Source organism: Heliangelus exortis, chromosome 2, assembly GCF_036169615.1.
Source record: "Heliangelus exortis chromosome 2, bHelExo1.hap1, whole genome shotgun sequence".
Classification (NCBI taxonomy): domain Eukaryota; kingdom Metazoa; phylum Chordata; class Aves; order Apodiformes; family Trochilidae; genus Heliangelus; species Heliangelus exortis.
Genome location: NC_092423.1, coordinates 98,967,482 through 98,981,871, shown reverse-complemented (window position 1 = coordinate 98,981,871; position 14,390 = coordinate 98,967,482). Strand labels below are relative to the sequence as shown.

At 39.8% G+C, this 14,390-nt stretch overlaps 1 protein-coding gene across 1 annotated transcript in view; it reads right to left on the bottom strand.

The window, feature by feature from the left end:
• The window catches only part of PIEZO2 (piezo type mechanosensitive ion channel component 2), a 309,019-nt gene that overhangs the window by 110,374 nt on the left and 184,255 nt on the right, over nt 1–14,390 (bottom strand). The window contains exon 7 of the mRNA XM_071737144.1: nt 14,173–14,386. Within this exon, the coding sequence (XP_071593245.1) occupies nt 14,173–14,386 (214 nt within the window). The remainder of the gene's footprint in view (nt 1–14,172; nt 14,387–14,390) is intronic.

Sequence of the window (14,390 nt, the reverse complement as noted above, 5' to 3'; positions counted from 1 at the left end):
TGTGCAGATGTATTCAAGATTTTTCTCAACAGCACTTATTACAAATTGAGAGATATAAGACTATGTCAATAAAATAACTGCATGTATTAATACCATGACATAGCTTTAAGTGTTCTTCATTCATAAAAATATGGAAAAGAAACAGAATTTACTAAGAAAAACTGAAAGATCAGGGATCAGAATGAAAGGAGCCATGTTCTCCTAGCATATATTCTCCTAATATATTCAACCTTCTGCTTTATATGAGTAAAGATTCTTTCCAGAGTGATAGGGCCAAAAATCAGAGTGAAACCAGCTAACTGCAGGGAAAAGGGAAGAAAGAAAAATCTGTACATGTATTCCATGAAATGCTACGTTGCTTGTTGGAAGCCAGAAGCTACTGATTCCATAAGCTCATAAGCTGTAAAGGCAGAATGTTTGAAAATTGACAACAAATGTGATCACGCTGTCTTTTATCAAGGGAAGCTATAACAATGTACGTTCTTACAGAGAAGTGTGTAGATGGATTAAATATCAATAAATAAATTCATAGAAGAAGGAACAGTCTGGAGATTATAGGAACAACTGTTGTCCTTTGCAATGCTTACCACTTTTTAAACCATGCCCATTTCTTTAAGGTTACTAATAGTAGTTGAAGAGGCTGTGGAGTATTTAGGTGGCATTGATTTGGAAACTTCAGATCTCATGTTGTGGTGGTGTTCCAGCACTGATATTACTGAGTAATCACAACACTGAGAAAACTTGCAAGTTTCAGTCTCACCTCCATAGCTGCTTTGACAAAGAGAACAGAAAGGGATGGAGGTCTGCCAGCAGGGGAGAGTCATCCTTTTTTTAGCCTTCTGAACATAGCTGCTACTACATGTATGTATGCTGCACCATGAGTTATCCATACTGAAATATATGATCTAGATTTGGGAATGAAGAACTCAAACTATGGTTTTAATTTAGAACACTAACACACACAGAATTTTGTGGAAAATCATTGAATCATAGATGGTACCTTATAATTTCCAAGACTTTTTTACAGCTATTTCAAGCTTTCGTCATCCAAATATCCTTGTTATTAAATGTAACATTTGCTTTTTATCCACAATAACCTAGATGTACATTACAAATACTGAGTGATTTAGACAGGAAAGATTATTTCACAAGACTTGCTTCCTGTTTCAGGAAAAGATTTACCATAGAGTAATAAAATAAAACAATAATACAAGTCTGCAAGTCTTTGACATGGTAGCAGACTGGAAATTAAATCCAGAGCAGGGCAATGAAGATTACAGTTTGAAGAAAATGTCTGCATCAAGCCACATCAGGAGCTGTATTTCCTGATATAGTATTTATGATTACAGGAATTTTTTTGCTGGGGCCAGTATATATCAGATGGTTTATGCACAGCTATGGCATCAGAGACTGTGCTGAGTTGAATCTGGGGAATCCATCTTTGTAGAACTTCTGTATTTCTCTTGCATTTTATGAACTGTCTGAACCTTTCTGTCATCTGGATATCTTCTGTTGCGTTCTTATTTTACTCTGCTCACACGGAAGGACAGGGGAGTGGTGCCTGCATGTCTAGGGGAAGAGAACGGACTATCAAGGCTGACTTTTGAACAGATGAGACCTAAAAGTGGCCAAACAGGAAAAAAGGAAAGGAAACAGAAAATGGATGTAAAAGGGAAGGGAAGAGAGAAGGGAAGAGAGAAGAAGATGGAAGAGGAAAAGGAAGGGGAAGGAGAAGGGGAAAGGGAAGGAGAAAGAGAAGGCGAAGTGGAAGGGGAAAGAAGGGAAGAGGAGGGAAAGCAAGGAGGAGAGCCAGGGAGAGGAGAGACAAGAGAAAGAAGAAACAGTTTAATTACAAAAAGAGACAATAACATAAAATCTCAGAAAATGGAAAAATGTGGAGGGTTTTCCAGGGTTTTGTTTGGTTGGTTGGTTTTTAGGTTTGCTTTTGGAAGGAGTGGGGGTGGTGCTAGAGATATTGTGTTGGAAAGAGGGCTGATATTCAGGGAGAAAAGTCAATACTTCATTTTTCACATACCTTGCCCCAAAGATCATAATTCATGGTGAAGACCACCTGAAATATTGAAAGGTCTACATCGTAACTCTAAGCATTGACTCTTGTTGAATTGAAAAATGCCCTGGGGACAACGTGATGAAGAAGAGGAAAGGAAAAGGGAAAGGGAAAGAGAAAGGAAAAGGGAAAGAGAAATGAAAAAGAAAAGGAAAAGGAAGAGGAAAAGGATAAATTCCTGTGAGCGACCCCACTTCCCCCAGTCCACCATATGGCTATATGCCTTAAGAAATACCTGCTGTTGGAAAGCACTCAGCCAGTCCTGTGTTAAGTCCAGGCTCATGGTTGCCTTCCAGAAGGTTCTTACTCTCTGCGCTAAAGGCTTGGAATTCAGAGCACACTGGGAATAGTGCTCCAGGGTACACTGAGCTAACACAAGCTTTTTACAGAACTGGGAGAACATGGGGAGGAAAGAAGTGTGAGTTAGCTGAAGCCCATGAAGTGTCCCATAGAATCAGGGTTAAGATGAGCAGGAGGCATTTGGTTGCATATGGCTTTTTAAGGGAAAAAAAAGAACAAATGGGAAAATGGGCATTTGTCTTTCCAAATATGTTTTTTCCAAATCTCATTATTAAAAGAATCCACAGAGGAGGATGCCTTCTCTGCAGTTCAGCAGGACAACTGTGTTGCGAGATACTGCAGACACAAACCCCAGTCCACAGCTTGGCTGAAGCTACCCATTTATCCATTTTGAAGTGACACAAGCTTTAAGAAATACTTTTAGTGCTTGAAAGCTCTACAGCCTGCTTTGCTTCAGACTTGGATAATTCAGAACTGGCTAAGTGGAACTGTGCCATGTTAACAATAACACAAAAATTTGATTGTTTGAGTTAAGAAGTATTATGATAAATTTCAGTTTAACAGTTAATAACTTTTTTGGATATGTTTGAAAATTTACACTGGAAGCTTTTTCCTTCAGAGTGATGCTATCAAAACACTATAATACAGGCACAGTGAATATAGGGCTGGTGGCTAAGAAGAACATTCTAACTTGTTTTAATGTCATCATATTTCTATAGCTCTTTAGCAGATGTCTCGTACTTTTTTTTTTTTTTTTTTTCTACCAAGTCTTGGTTTCCATCACTCTATTGGATCAAAACTTTTCTGGCAATGTCAAAACCAGCCCTGGTATATCTCCCACTCTCTTCTGAACATTAGAGACTTCTCTTTAAAGGAAAACTAATTTCCAATGTGATTCTACTGCGTGAGAAACCTCATGAAAAAATAAGTAATTTAAAACTTTTGTGCTAATATCTATATAATGAAGACAGAGTGATATTATAAGCCATTAATCCAGGAAGCTGTAGAGGAGAAAGGACAGCTTTAAGGGTTGTGAATTATATAAAAGCTTACAAAAACTGCAAACACAACACAAATCTTAATTCAGGGAGAACAAAATGACCGTATAAGCAGCCACAATAAAATCACTTTGCTCTCAAGTGAATTAACAACTTTAAACCAGGATGTTAAATAGCATCTGCTCTATAATCTGTGAGTGTGGGTTGTTTTTTTTTTTAAGTAGCCAGATAATGGAATTTTCTCTGAGACTGTGTGACTAGAAGCTGTTAAGGACTGGTCCATTAAAAATGACTAAACTTCAGACATTCAAATACTTCACATATCTGAAATAAAGCAGCTGCCTTGAGGTGAATTTAAGTCTGAATGTGAAGGTTTCTGAGATGTATAGCACATTTCACCCAGCACTCAAGCTTTCTACTGAGTGCTTTTCTATTCCCAAACTCACAGTATGATTTCATTGCCTTAGAGGCAATAATTCCCCACTGTTATCACTAATAGTGGACTGGTGTCTATTCATCCCTTGCTTACTGAGATAAAACCTGTCTTCAAAAGCCTTACGTGAAGAAGGTTTATCCTATCAGTGGGTTTCCTTTCAACATCCTCAAACTTCTTCATTACCTGTGACACAGCTAAGATGTGCTCTGAATTTCTGGTGAGCATTGACATTGATGTTGCCCTCATCAGCACACCAGTGAACCTGAAAAGCAGTGATTTGCTGTAGACCTTGGGGACCTTTGCAGTGATTCCCAGAAGTAATCAGATGATGAAGAAACATGCTGAAGCAGTGACTCTGGTATTTTTTACCAGTTCTTTAATTCCAAACATATAGCTGAGCATCTGCCAGAGAGAGAACCACCACACAGGATGGGAAGAAGGTAAAATGGGGATAAAGTTGCTGAAGAACTTGCTTTAGGGTCCCTGCTTTAGGGCCTGATATCTTAACCAGAGTGACTCCTTAAACATGATCTCCTTTCTTACCAGCGCCAGCAATAATCACTGCATTGACAGTAGCAGCCTGGCTCATGTTTAGGTAAAGGGTTAGGGAGATGTTTCTTCTATCACTGATGTTTTAGTAACTGTAAACTATAAAAAAATAGTCTAAATGCAGCAGCTGCTTTCTGATTTTTTGGGGGGTTTGTTTGGGGTTGGTTTTGTTTTGTTTTTCAAACAGTTTCAGATACAAACCAAAGGAAACCCAGAGAGCATGGAGACTGCAGGAGCTGATGCAGCACTGCTGGGATAAGAGGATGGAGAAAGAACTGGTGTCCCAGTGGAGGAAGCTGGTTGGCACCAGGTGCAGTGGTTTGCCCCTCACTCTCCTTCCTCACACACACACAGCCCCTAAGACTGGATGGGGGAACAAAAGGCAACTCGTACTGAGCAGGACTACCAGGGGAAGGATGCCACTCAAATCATGCCAACAATATTTACATTTTTTAATATTTAGTTGCATTTTCTACTCAGAGCTGAAAGTAATGAGTAAAGAGGTCCAGGCTTCTAAGGAGCCACACAGAAAGCACCAGGGGGAAAACCGAGGGTGTGATCAGAACCATTCATAGCTACAAAGATTTCCTCTTGCCAGAGGGAGAGTTTGGACACCTTGGCACACAGCAGGTGGCATGGCTTAATGACGTCTTTCCACCCCAATTAGTAACTGAGGTTATTGGTTTTTCAAAGTGAGTTGGCAGAGCTGCTGGAAGGACAGGAGCCAACAGTCCCACCTCACACAGGCAGAGCAGGGGATGTGAAGGGAGTACAGCCTGCTCCCAAAGCTCAAGCAGATAATGCTGCCCAGAAATGGCCTTCTTGTCCTCAGCTCAGGTGCTGGGAGGGGGATGGATGCTTTTATGCAGCAGGTCTGTTGAGTGTAAAGCTTCAGTAGAAATTATTCAGGAAAAAGGAGACTCCAATAACCCTGGTGAGAATCACCATTTAGCAGTGTGATGCTACCTGACCAGAACATGCAAGTGACCTGGTATGACAACAAACCTTGCAACTGCCTGCCAGCATAAGGGGTTAACTGCTACCTCTTGAAACAACATATACAGAAAATGAGAAATTGTCTACCACGTAGACCTACTTTAGTTTTGAGGTAACTTGGTCTGTGATAGAGGAACCTAAGGACACAGACTGCAACCAAAACCTTTTGAGTTTCATTCCAAGCTCTGGTTACCTGGGAGGGTTATGCAATTCATCTAACTTTCCTGTTAGGGAATTTTTGTACCTCTGAAAGGGAATGATGATACTTTGCAATCACACTGGGCCAGTCTACTAGGTTCAGTGACACATGCAGAGGATAAAGAGATTTTCTACTTACTCAGCTGGAGGTGAAACACATTGCAAAAAAAGTAAGTGATTGATACCTAAGTTAAAAGATTCTGAGGTAGAAAGTATGAGCAAAGAAAACACATTTTTTAAGTGGAGAATACACTAAGGCAGAAATGATTCCCCTTTGCTTTTAAAGAGAAAAAGAGAAAATAGCAATAGGGAAGAAGCTAATAGGATAATTAACCACAAGGCTTGGGAAATGTGGGGAAAATGACTAATTTCAAAACCAAAGCTGTATAATACAGCTGATTTAAACTAGTTATAAACTGTACCTGATTATCTCAGTTTTTATCAGTGAGTTTCCAGCTTCAGCTAAATGAAGATATACAGGAGATTAAGCACATCCAATCTGAGTGTTTACAGAAACTGATGGAGACTGCCTCTTGCAAACACAAGGACTGCCTTCTCTGTGTCTGCTTGACTGAGGTTAGTCAGGACTGTCTTTTGTACCATCTTAAAAGAATGTGGGAGGATTCATTTGTCAATGTTTGTACACTGAGCTGAAAACACAAAATGCTACACAAATGCTAAATATTTATCTTCTAAATTTCTGAGCATGACAGTGTATGAAAATAAAGGCTGGGAAGCAGACCTCAGGAAAACAGGAAAGAGAAGCTTGTAATGTCAGGAGAAGTTTGGTAATTGTAATCCAAGTCTCCTAATACCACAAAGCATTAACTATCCAAATCCACTAGGAGAAGAAGGTTTGATGTCTGTCCACACCTTTTCTGTCCTTTTTTTAAGACAATTTTACTCAACCATCTAAGCATGTAGATTTGTTTCTTAAAAAAAATAAGAGAAGAAAATTAAAGGGTCAGTTCTACAAAGTCATCATCTCTGTGCCCACAGAAGAGACAGCCTGTGATGGGCAGGGGGTCTGTACTCCAAGTGTCTGTGTGGGAATCAGCTCCATGCAAGCAGACACATGGAGGAGTGGAGTGATACAGCTCTCCTTGACTATGAGCAGAGATTCTGTCGGCAGACAGGTGCTCTGGTCCCACACAAATCACCTGTCTAAGTTGATGAAAAAGTAGGGAAAAAGTTACAAAAGCGACTGAACACCCAGTTCAGTTGAACCAGAATCAGTGAGCAAGTTTATCACGGTACATCAGTACTTTAAAAATCTTCGTCAGTTCCCTCTGTCCCTACATTTCAATGCATCCCAAGAAAGAGGCACCTTTTGCTGCTCTTACAGGAACACACAGCTATTTGGAGGCCAGAGACAGCGAGGAAGCAGCATGTTGCCAACATTATGTCATGCAACGGTGACTGATTTTAATGCTTACAGCTTAGGCTCAGTCTCCAGATCCAGCATACACATTGTTGGGAGTGCCAAGGCTTCCCTCTCCCCATTAACAAGAACCATGTGCAACCAGGGCCAGCCCCATCAGTCTGCCAGGGAGCTCACTGGTCTTGGGCTCACTGCTGGGCAAAATGTGGCTCGGAAACTGGTCTCTCCCACAGGCAGAAACCTGTTGTTTTTCAAAGGCCTTAGCATACCTCTTGGCTTACCTCCTTTGGAAATCCAGGGGAAGACAGATCACCTGTGGTGCCGTGTCAATAACTTGACTAAAGCTGGGCCAGCTTCTGCCAAGGATAAGTCTGGGACTTTGTGTGGGGCAGCGTTTAGGATGAGCACCTATTGCTCTGCCATGGGGATGGAGAGCCACCACTCTGCAGAATCCCAGGGAAGGCTGGGACAGCTGCTCTGCCAGAGAAACTGCTGCATTTCACTTAATTAGTTCATCTGCTGCTTTTTTTCAGAGAGTTTCAAACTTGCTGTAAATCCTGGCACAAACAAGAATTTGCTGATTTTAATAAAGCGCAGTATGCAGCAAAAAGGGACTGATTTTAATAACCATGTAGAGCTCAGCAAGGGCTACAAAGTCTCCCTAGTAAAGCTGGGTAAGTTTACACAGACTTCCCTGTTGTCACCACTGGACTTCCACCAAAACCTGAGCTAACCATTTTAGATCAATGTTGAGTACAACTCTGCTATAAAATGAGCACAGCATGGACATTTATTACATGCCTGCTGATGAGTGAAACTCCAAGGAATACCTCTGAATAAGTGCTGAAAGAGGTGAATTCATTTTGGATGAATCTCCAAATGCCCATGTGGCAGACACTAAGTTGGAAACCTCAGAAGAGTGAGTAGCTTTTCAACATTTCCAAGACTTTTTTTTTGCCATAACCGACTGGGAACTCCACCAGTGGTTTTCTTATGTTTTTATATTCCAGACAGTGCTATCAGAATGGTTAAAAGTGTGAAATTCATAACAGTCAAAAATTACATTAACATTTTTCAGTCTTGAAAAAAGTTCAATTTGTAATGAAATTCTGAAGGGGTTCACTAAACAGGACTCTTTCTTTCTCAGTCATCTTCAGCACTTTTTGATGTAAATCACACTTGCTTGTTCCAGTGAGGTAAAACACTAAAAGGGAACTGAAGAATATGAAAGGCTTAAGAACCAGTGCACCATCCTCTTGGGAAGAAGAAATAAATGTAACGGAGAAGGTTAGAAGATTTAATATGAATTTCCAGTATTCCTTGGTTCACCTACATTTTCAGCTTTTTTTTGTCATGCTGTCATGAATTCTGATAACTGTCTGCTCACCAGCCCCAGACAGATGTGGATCTTTCTGGAGACCAGATATACTTCTTTAGATAGCAAATAAAAAATGTTGGCCATGTGGATTCTGATGTCTCAGCTGATAGCAAATTAACTCTTTACTGTGTGGTAAAATTTGGTAGTATATTATTGAGGTACTCACTTTGTGTGATGCCCAAAGTCTTGGGAAAAAACATCTTGCACAGAATCATGTAGTTCAGAGTAGAATTTAGAATGACAGAACCCTACAACAGCCCAGGTTGTAAGGGACCTCAAAAGATCACCTGGCCCCACCTTTTGAAGGGAAAGGGAGCAAAGATAAGCCCACATACCCCAGGCTACCTCACAGTTTAGGAATAGATTGTGATAATAGCAAGGATTATTACTGCCTTTTGTCAGAGGGAGTCTGAACTTTCATTTTTAAGCTGTTAAAATAATTCAATGCCTTTGCGAGATAATTAAAAAAGGAAAAAAAAGTTGAAAAAAAACAGATGGGCTAAAGCTAATTGTCTCCTAAGCTGTGGTGCACTTCGTGGTGCAGATGTAGTGCATCTCTAACAGAAAAAGTTGTGAATTTCCCCTCCTTGGTGCAAGGCCAAGTTGGATGGGGCTTCAAGCACCCTGGCATCAGGGAAAGCGTCCCTACCCATAGCAGGGGGCTTGGAATTAGATGATCTTAGAAGGCTCCTTCCAACCCAAACTCTACTATGATTTTATGGTTCCATAATTATACAGCTAATAAAAAATTTGGCTGCAAAACTTCCATAAGAATAACGCTAGCTGATTTCTATTCCTCTGCAAGACAGAACTCCTGGCTCTCAGACCTTATCTGGCCGTACAGGCAAAGGTGTTGGCTGGTCCAGGGTGGTTTGGGGCATGGTCTGTGACTGCAAACTGTGCTTTTGCTGGTAGAGGCTGATGGAACCAGAAGGGCAGTGCAGTCTCCTCACATGGCATATATCCAGGGATCTCTGCCCTGACAGCAGGTGTTGCAGTAGCATAGTGGTAAGTGGCTAAAAAATCAAGCAGAAGGTAAAAAAGCTGCTGTACCTAAAGGGCAGCTCAATATTGGATACACAAATGAGCTTTAAATACTCTGTTTTGTCAAACACTGCCTTGTGACCAGGTTACAGGACAACTCCAAAAACCTCAGAAAGTGTTACTAGGGGTAGAAATATTCTGCCTCTCAGGGTGAGCTGCCTTTGAAACAGGTGTCAAAGGTGGACTGCAGGAAGCAGTAACATCACTGTAGCTCAGGTGAACGATGTTGCCCAGAAACTACAAAGCATCAGGAGATCAGTGCCTTGCCTGCAGAGAGGAAAGATACTGCCAACAAGGTAATTGTTCAGCTGCATCTCACTATTTTGGCAATATCTGCTCTCCTCCTGAGATTTTATTAGCCTCTGCCTTAGTAAAAATTATTACAGCTGGATATCCCACTCTGATTTGACAACTCCAGAAATATTTTTGAGACTGTTATTAAGCATTTATTCATCTATTACCCTGGATAAGAAGAGAATTTGGGCTTAAAATCTTGAATCTAGATCAAAGCTTTCAAGGAATTTCAAATGGAGGGTTTTGGACTGGGCTCACTTCAGACAAACCTGAAAACAAACTGGGTATTCTGAATCTACCACTGGTAGTAAATATCAGTGTAACACTCCTCCCCCCCTCCAAAAAAGAACAGTCATTCAAGCAAGCTTGCTACTAATAACTGTAAAACCTATTTTTAAAGTTCTGCTTAAAGAGATTTATAAGCCTCTTTCAGATTAAAATTTCATGTTGAAAAGACAGGCTTAGATTAGATTTCCCCACTCAGGTTACAACAAAGCAATCAGTTCTGGAATTCCAAATTCCCAGTCACTTAAAGAAGATGTGAAATAACATATCATTATCAAATGGATGACATGGCCTGGACTTCCCATAAATGAAACCATTTGTATTTCAACTATTTTGAGCATATGTTGCCTGAAAACTACCAGCAATACAACACAGACCTAAAACTTTGAGAAAGCACAGAGGTTTCAATTTACATCGGATTAGTGAATCTTTAAATGGATACACTTATAAACACAGTGTTGGACAGGAATAACTTCACTGACTCAGGATAAACTTCATACCACTGCACTGATTCTATTTCTTCACGTTGGCAAGGCCTTATCATTTCCCCTATTACATCCTTTTGCCAAAGTCAACAACATCAGGAGAAAGGAGTCAGCAATCTGAAAAATGGCAAACATTTTATGGAATATTTTTTCAGGCCGTGGCATTGTGTACATAATTTCTAAAGCCATTTTAGCTCATTGACTTGTTTTTATTAACTCAGGTGAAAAGAATTTTGTGGCAGATATAAGATGTTTTCATAATTTTGCTTTAAGTCGATACTCCTTGCTATTGTTTTCCCACCTCTGTAAATCACCAATTTTGCAATATGGCAGCAAGCCAACCCAGAAGATACCTATTTTAAATGAAGTTATAAAATGAGTGCAGACATTTGATCAGTTGGTATTTAACCAGTTTTAATTTATGCAACAAGGAGACTCCTCACTGAAGGGCAGATTAAGCCTTATTTACATTGGCCCTCTGGCACTATTTGGGACTGAGAGCACCAACTTCCAGCACTGCCTTGAACAGCTGCTGCACACTTCTCTGTCATAGGCAGGCCTGGAGAAGAAAATCTAGTGGTGGTAGAGGCAGCTTCATGCAATCTCTGCCACTGCCATGCCCTACCCCTGAAACAGTAGCTATACTTCAGTCTTTCCAGTACCTGACACAGTTTTCATCACTCTACACATTTTTCAGTACCCTCCACAGTTTTCAGCCCACAGATCCTAGTGTGCACTGGATGGTGTTCCAGTGGATGTTTGTGTTATGCCACCTCTGCACCTGGTAGAACCAGAATCCCACAACAGTAGATCTGAAACTTTCTTGTAGCTTTGTGCCTTCATGTTTGCTAGCAGCACCAGAGTTTTTGGTTTTTTTTTTTTGTTTTGTTTTTTGGGGTTTTTTTTTTGCTTTCAAAATCCCATAAGGCTTCAGGGAAAAAAGCATGTAAATTTACCAGATTGCAGACTATCTCTTCCAAGAAAACTTCCTTCAGGTGACATTGTTCAGCCATTTCTTACCATCAGAAGTGCTGCATTTTGGGATGAAGGTTCTTAAAAGGAAGGAGCAGCACAAGGATGCTGCAAATCTTAGCTGAAAGATACTGTTAACTTGAGAACTTTCCAGCTTGTTTTGGCATCATTTAACTTCATTTAGTGTGAAATCAATCAATACAGTGGCAAGCCGAAAGCATTACTGTTCAGAGACAACACATTTTTTTATTGATCAGAAACAACTTGTACATTTCTGGTGAACTTGAGAACTCAAGCCCAGAAACACCAAGATTAGCAGCTTTTTAAAACATGAGCCTTAGACTATGCAGAGAGAGATAATATCCACCAGCAGCCCAACAGGACCAGTTTTCTCATCTGTCCTTGCAGAGCTTAATCCGGGGACTCAAAACTTCACAAAGACATAGAAGCCTTTCTTTCTTATACTTCAGCTCTCCTTCTATGGATAAGGGTTTATTTGTAATGGCATGATAGCTAACACAGGCAAATACATGTACCTGCTGTACCTTATTTTCATATGGTGAGTTTACTGCAACTAAGTAGAGCTCATAGAACTGAGAAAGTATGAGATTGATCTGCTGCTCTCCCATTGCAAAAATACATTGAACAGTGTAGTCTGGGCAGAGAAGAATAGCAGAGAAGAATTTCTCAAATCAAATTATTTTTTCAGCACATAATTTACCTGTGGAAGCCCCCCACTTGTATTAATATGAACTCTATATATTTAGCTCTTCTTTAAACAAAGATTGTACATAAAACAGCAAGGTATCAAATTTTTTAGGATGAAAAATATTGAAATATTTTTCTGCACCATTCCAGGACACATGTCTCTCATTTTCCTCCTCTAACCACTGCTTATATACCAGTCCTACTCTAATAATTGAAAATTGTATTAGTGGCTTTACCTCACACTCATACTTGCACTTTCAAGCACCAATAACTCTCTTCAGACACATCTTCCTGACAGTATATCAAAGTAAATTCACACCACAAAGAACTGCCAGTAAAGACACAACGAAGATATATTTTCTGCACCTTCTGTTAAAATGTTATAACTGTTTCATTTATTCAAACGTAATTTCCTATGTAATTTAGAACACTGGTCCTTCACATGCTACCATGTGTAAAAGGCAGAGTTCCCAACATTACCAGTTAAGAGAAAGTCCACGATATAAGACAATTTTCTGCTTACAGAAAGGTCAGAACATACTCCAGTGTCTAATGGTGAGTTACGTGCAATACTTATTCATGATTTTCAAAACTAGTGCCTAAGTTAAAGCTGCATATTTGCACTGAACCAAATTTTATCATAAAATGTAGAATTACATCATTTATGAAAACGTGAATTAATGCAGAAAAGAATCTTCAGAATACATTAAATGAAAATTAAAGTAGGTAAGTGTTAAAGTTTTTACAATTTAAAAGAAAAGAAGGAACCTTTTTCCCCCAACATATTCTAGCAAAATAGCATGAAACATTCTCTTTGGGAAAATATTATTGGTGTCTGATGGTAAAACATTGTGCCATGATATCCTTATAGCCAAATAGTTGAGAATTTTGAAGCCATGTTTTATTTCTTTCCTTAATACACGGAGAAAATAATATAAAGGTTTTAGGGAAGTTGAGAGCGTCTTAGAAATCCAGTGGTAGAAATCATCCATTCACCTCTAGGTGGCACAAAAGAACCTAACCTAAGCAGATCTCCGATTTTTTTAGGCAATGCTTTGGCCTTCCAATCAGTCTCCTCAAGTCAGCAGTTTCAACATCACAAAACACACATCTATTTACCTGTACTAAATAAAATGCCAAAATAAGTGTTAAAGTACCAGCTGTTGTAGCTAAGCAGCTCATTTTTTACTGGTTTTAAGGAGGTGCGGTTGAGATACAAAGCACTGATTCTCCTCAGTACTCTTAATACTCCCCTTTCACCTTCAACTTATCATACTTAAAAAGAACAATAGCCTTACTTGAAATAAAGCTAAAGCTTAAACTTAGTTTATTGTAAGGATTAATGAGGCCCCAAAAATACATACCATAAAAACAATTTGCAGTCTTAACTGAGCAGAAACAAACAGAACAATGAGTAAAAGACATCCGTTACTTCATCTCATTTTAGATCACAGTATAAGAGCAAGTAGAAATTGAAGGTCCAGTGAAATCCAGCCCAATCAATAATTATTGCAGCAGTAACTATAAATGCTGCTTTTTGACTATAAGCTGATGTAGCTGTTGATACAAACATAAGACAGACATGCTCTGCAAGAGCAGAGAGAATTTTTGTATTACAGCCTAATATCATGTAAAGCAGGTGGAGTACCATGGTAACCATACACACACATTCTGCCCCAGCTAAGACTCTATGACATTAACCTTCAGAGCATCTATTTTCCTCTATCAAAAAGCATGGGTGTGTACACTGCCCGCTCATCAGTGCTGCTGGTTATTTCTTTCAATCTCCTGTCACAGCCAAATCATTCTCACTCAAATCTGAATATCACTCTCACCAAAACCAAAATCACCTTCCTCTCCTAACCTGCCCCAGCCCTTTGCATAAAAATGCCCAGGTGGGACTTTACCTACTCTATCATCCAAAACCATTCAGTCCAAAATGTTTCAGTTCTCCCACGACTGAACCTGAAGATTTGCATCACAGTTGTCAAAGCATTAGGTGGAAAACTATTTGCATCACCACGTGATAACAGAGCTCTGCACTGTGGCCAGAACTAAACATAAAAGTAATTTCTCTTACCTGGCATAGAAATCTTTTGGCGGAATAACCTCCTGAAAGAACTGTAGCTGGTACAGGTAAAGTCCAATCAAGTGCCCCGCACTGAATATAGCCATTAATACACACAGACAGCTGAATATCAGCGGATCAAATGCTTGGCAACAGGACCACCATGTGCACAGGCCCAGAAATACAAAGAAATACACAGCTGAGGTCAAAGATGGCACCATCATACCTGT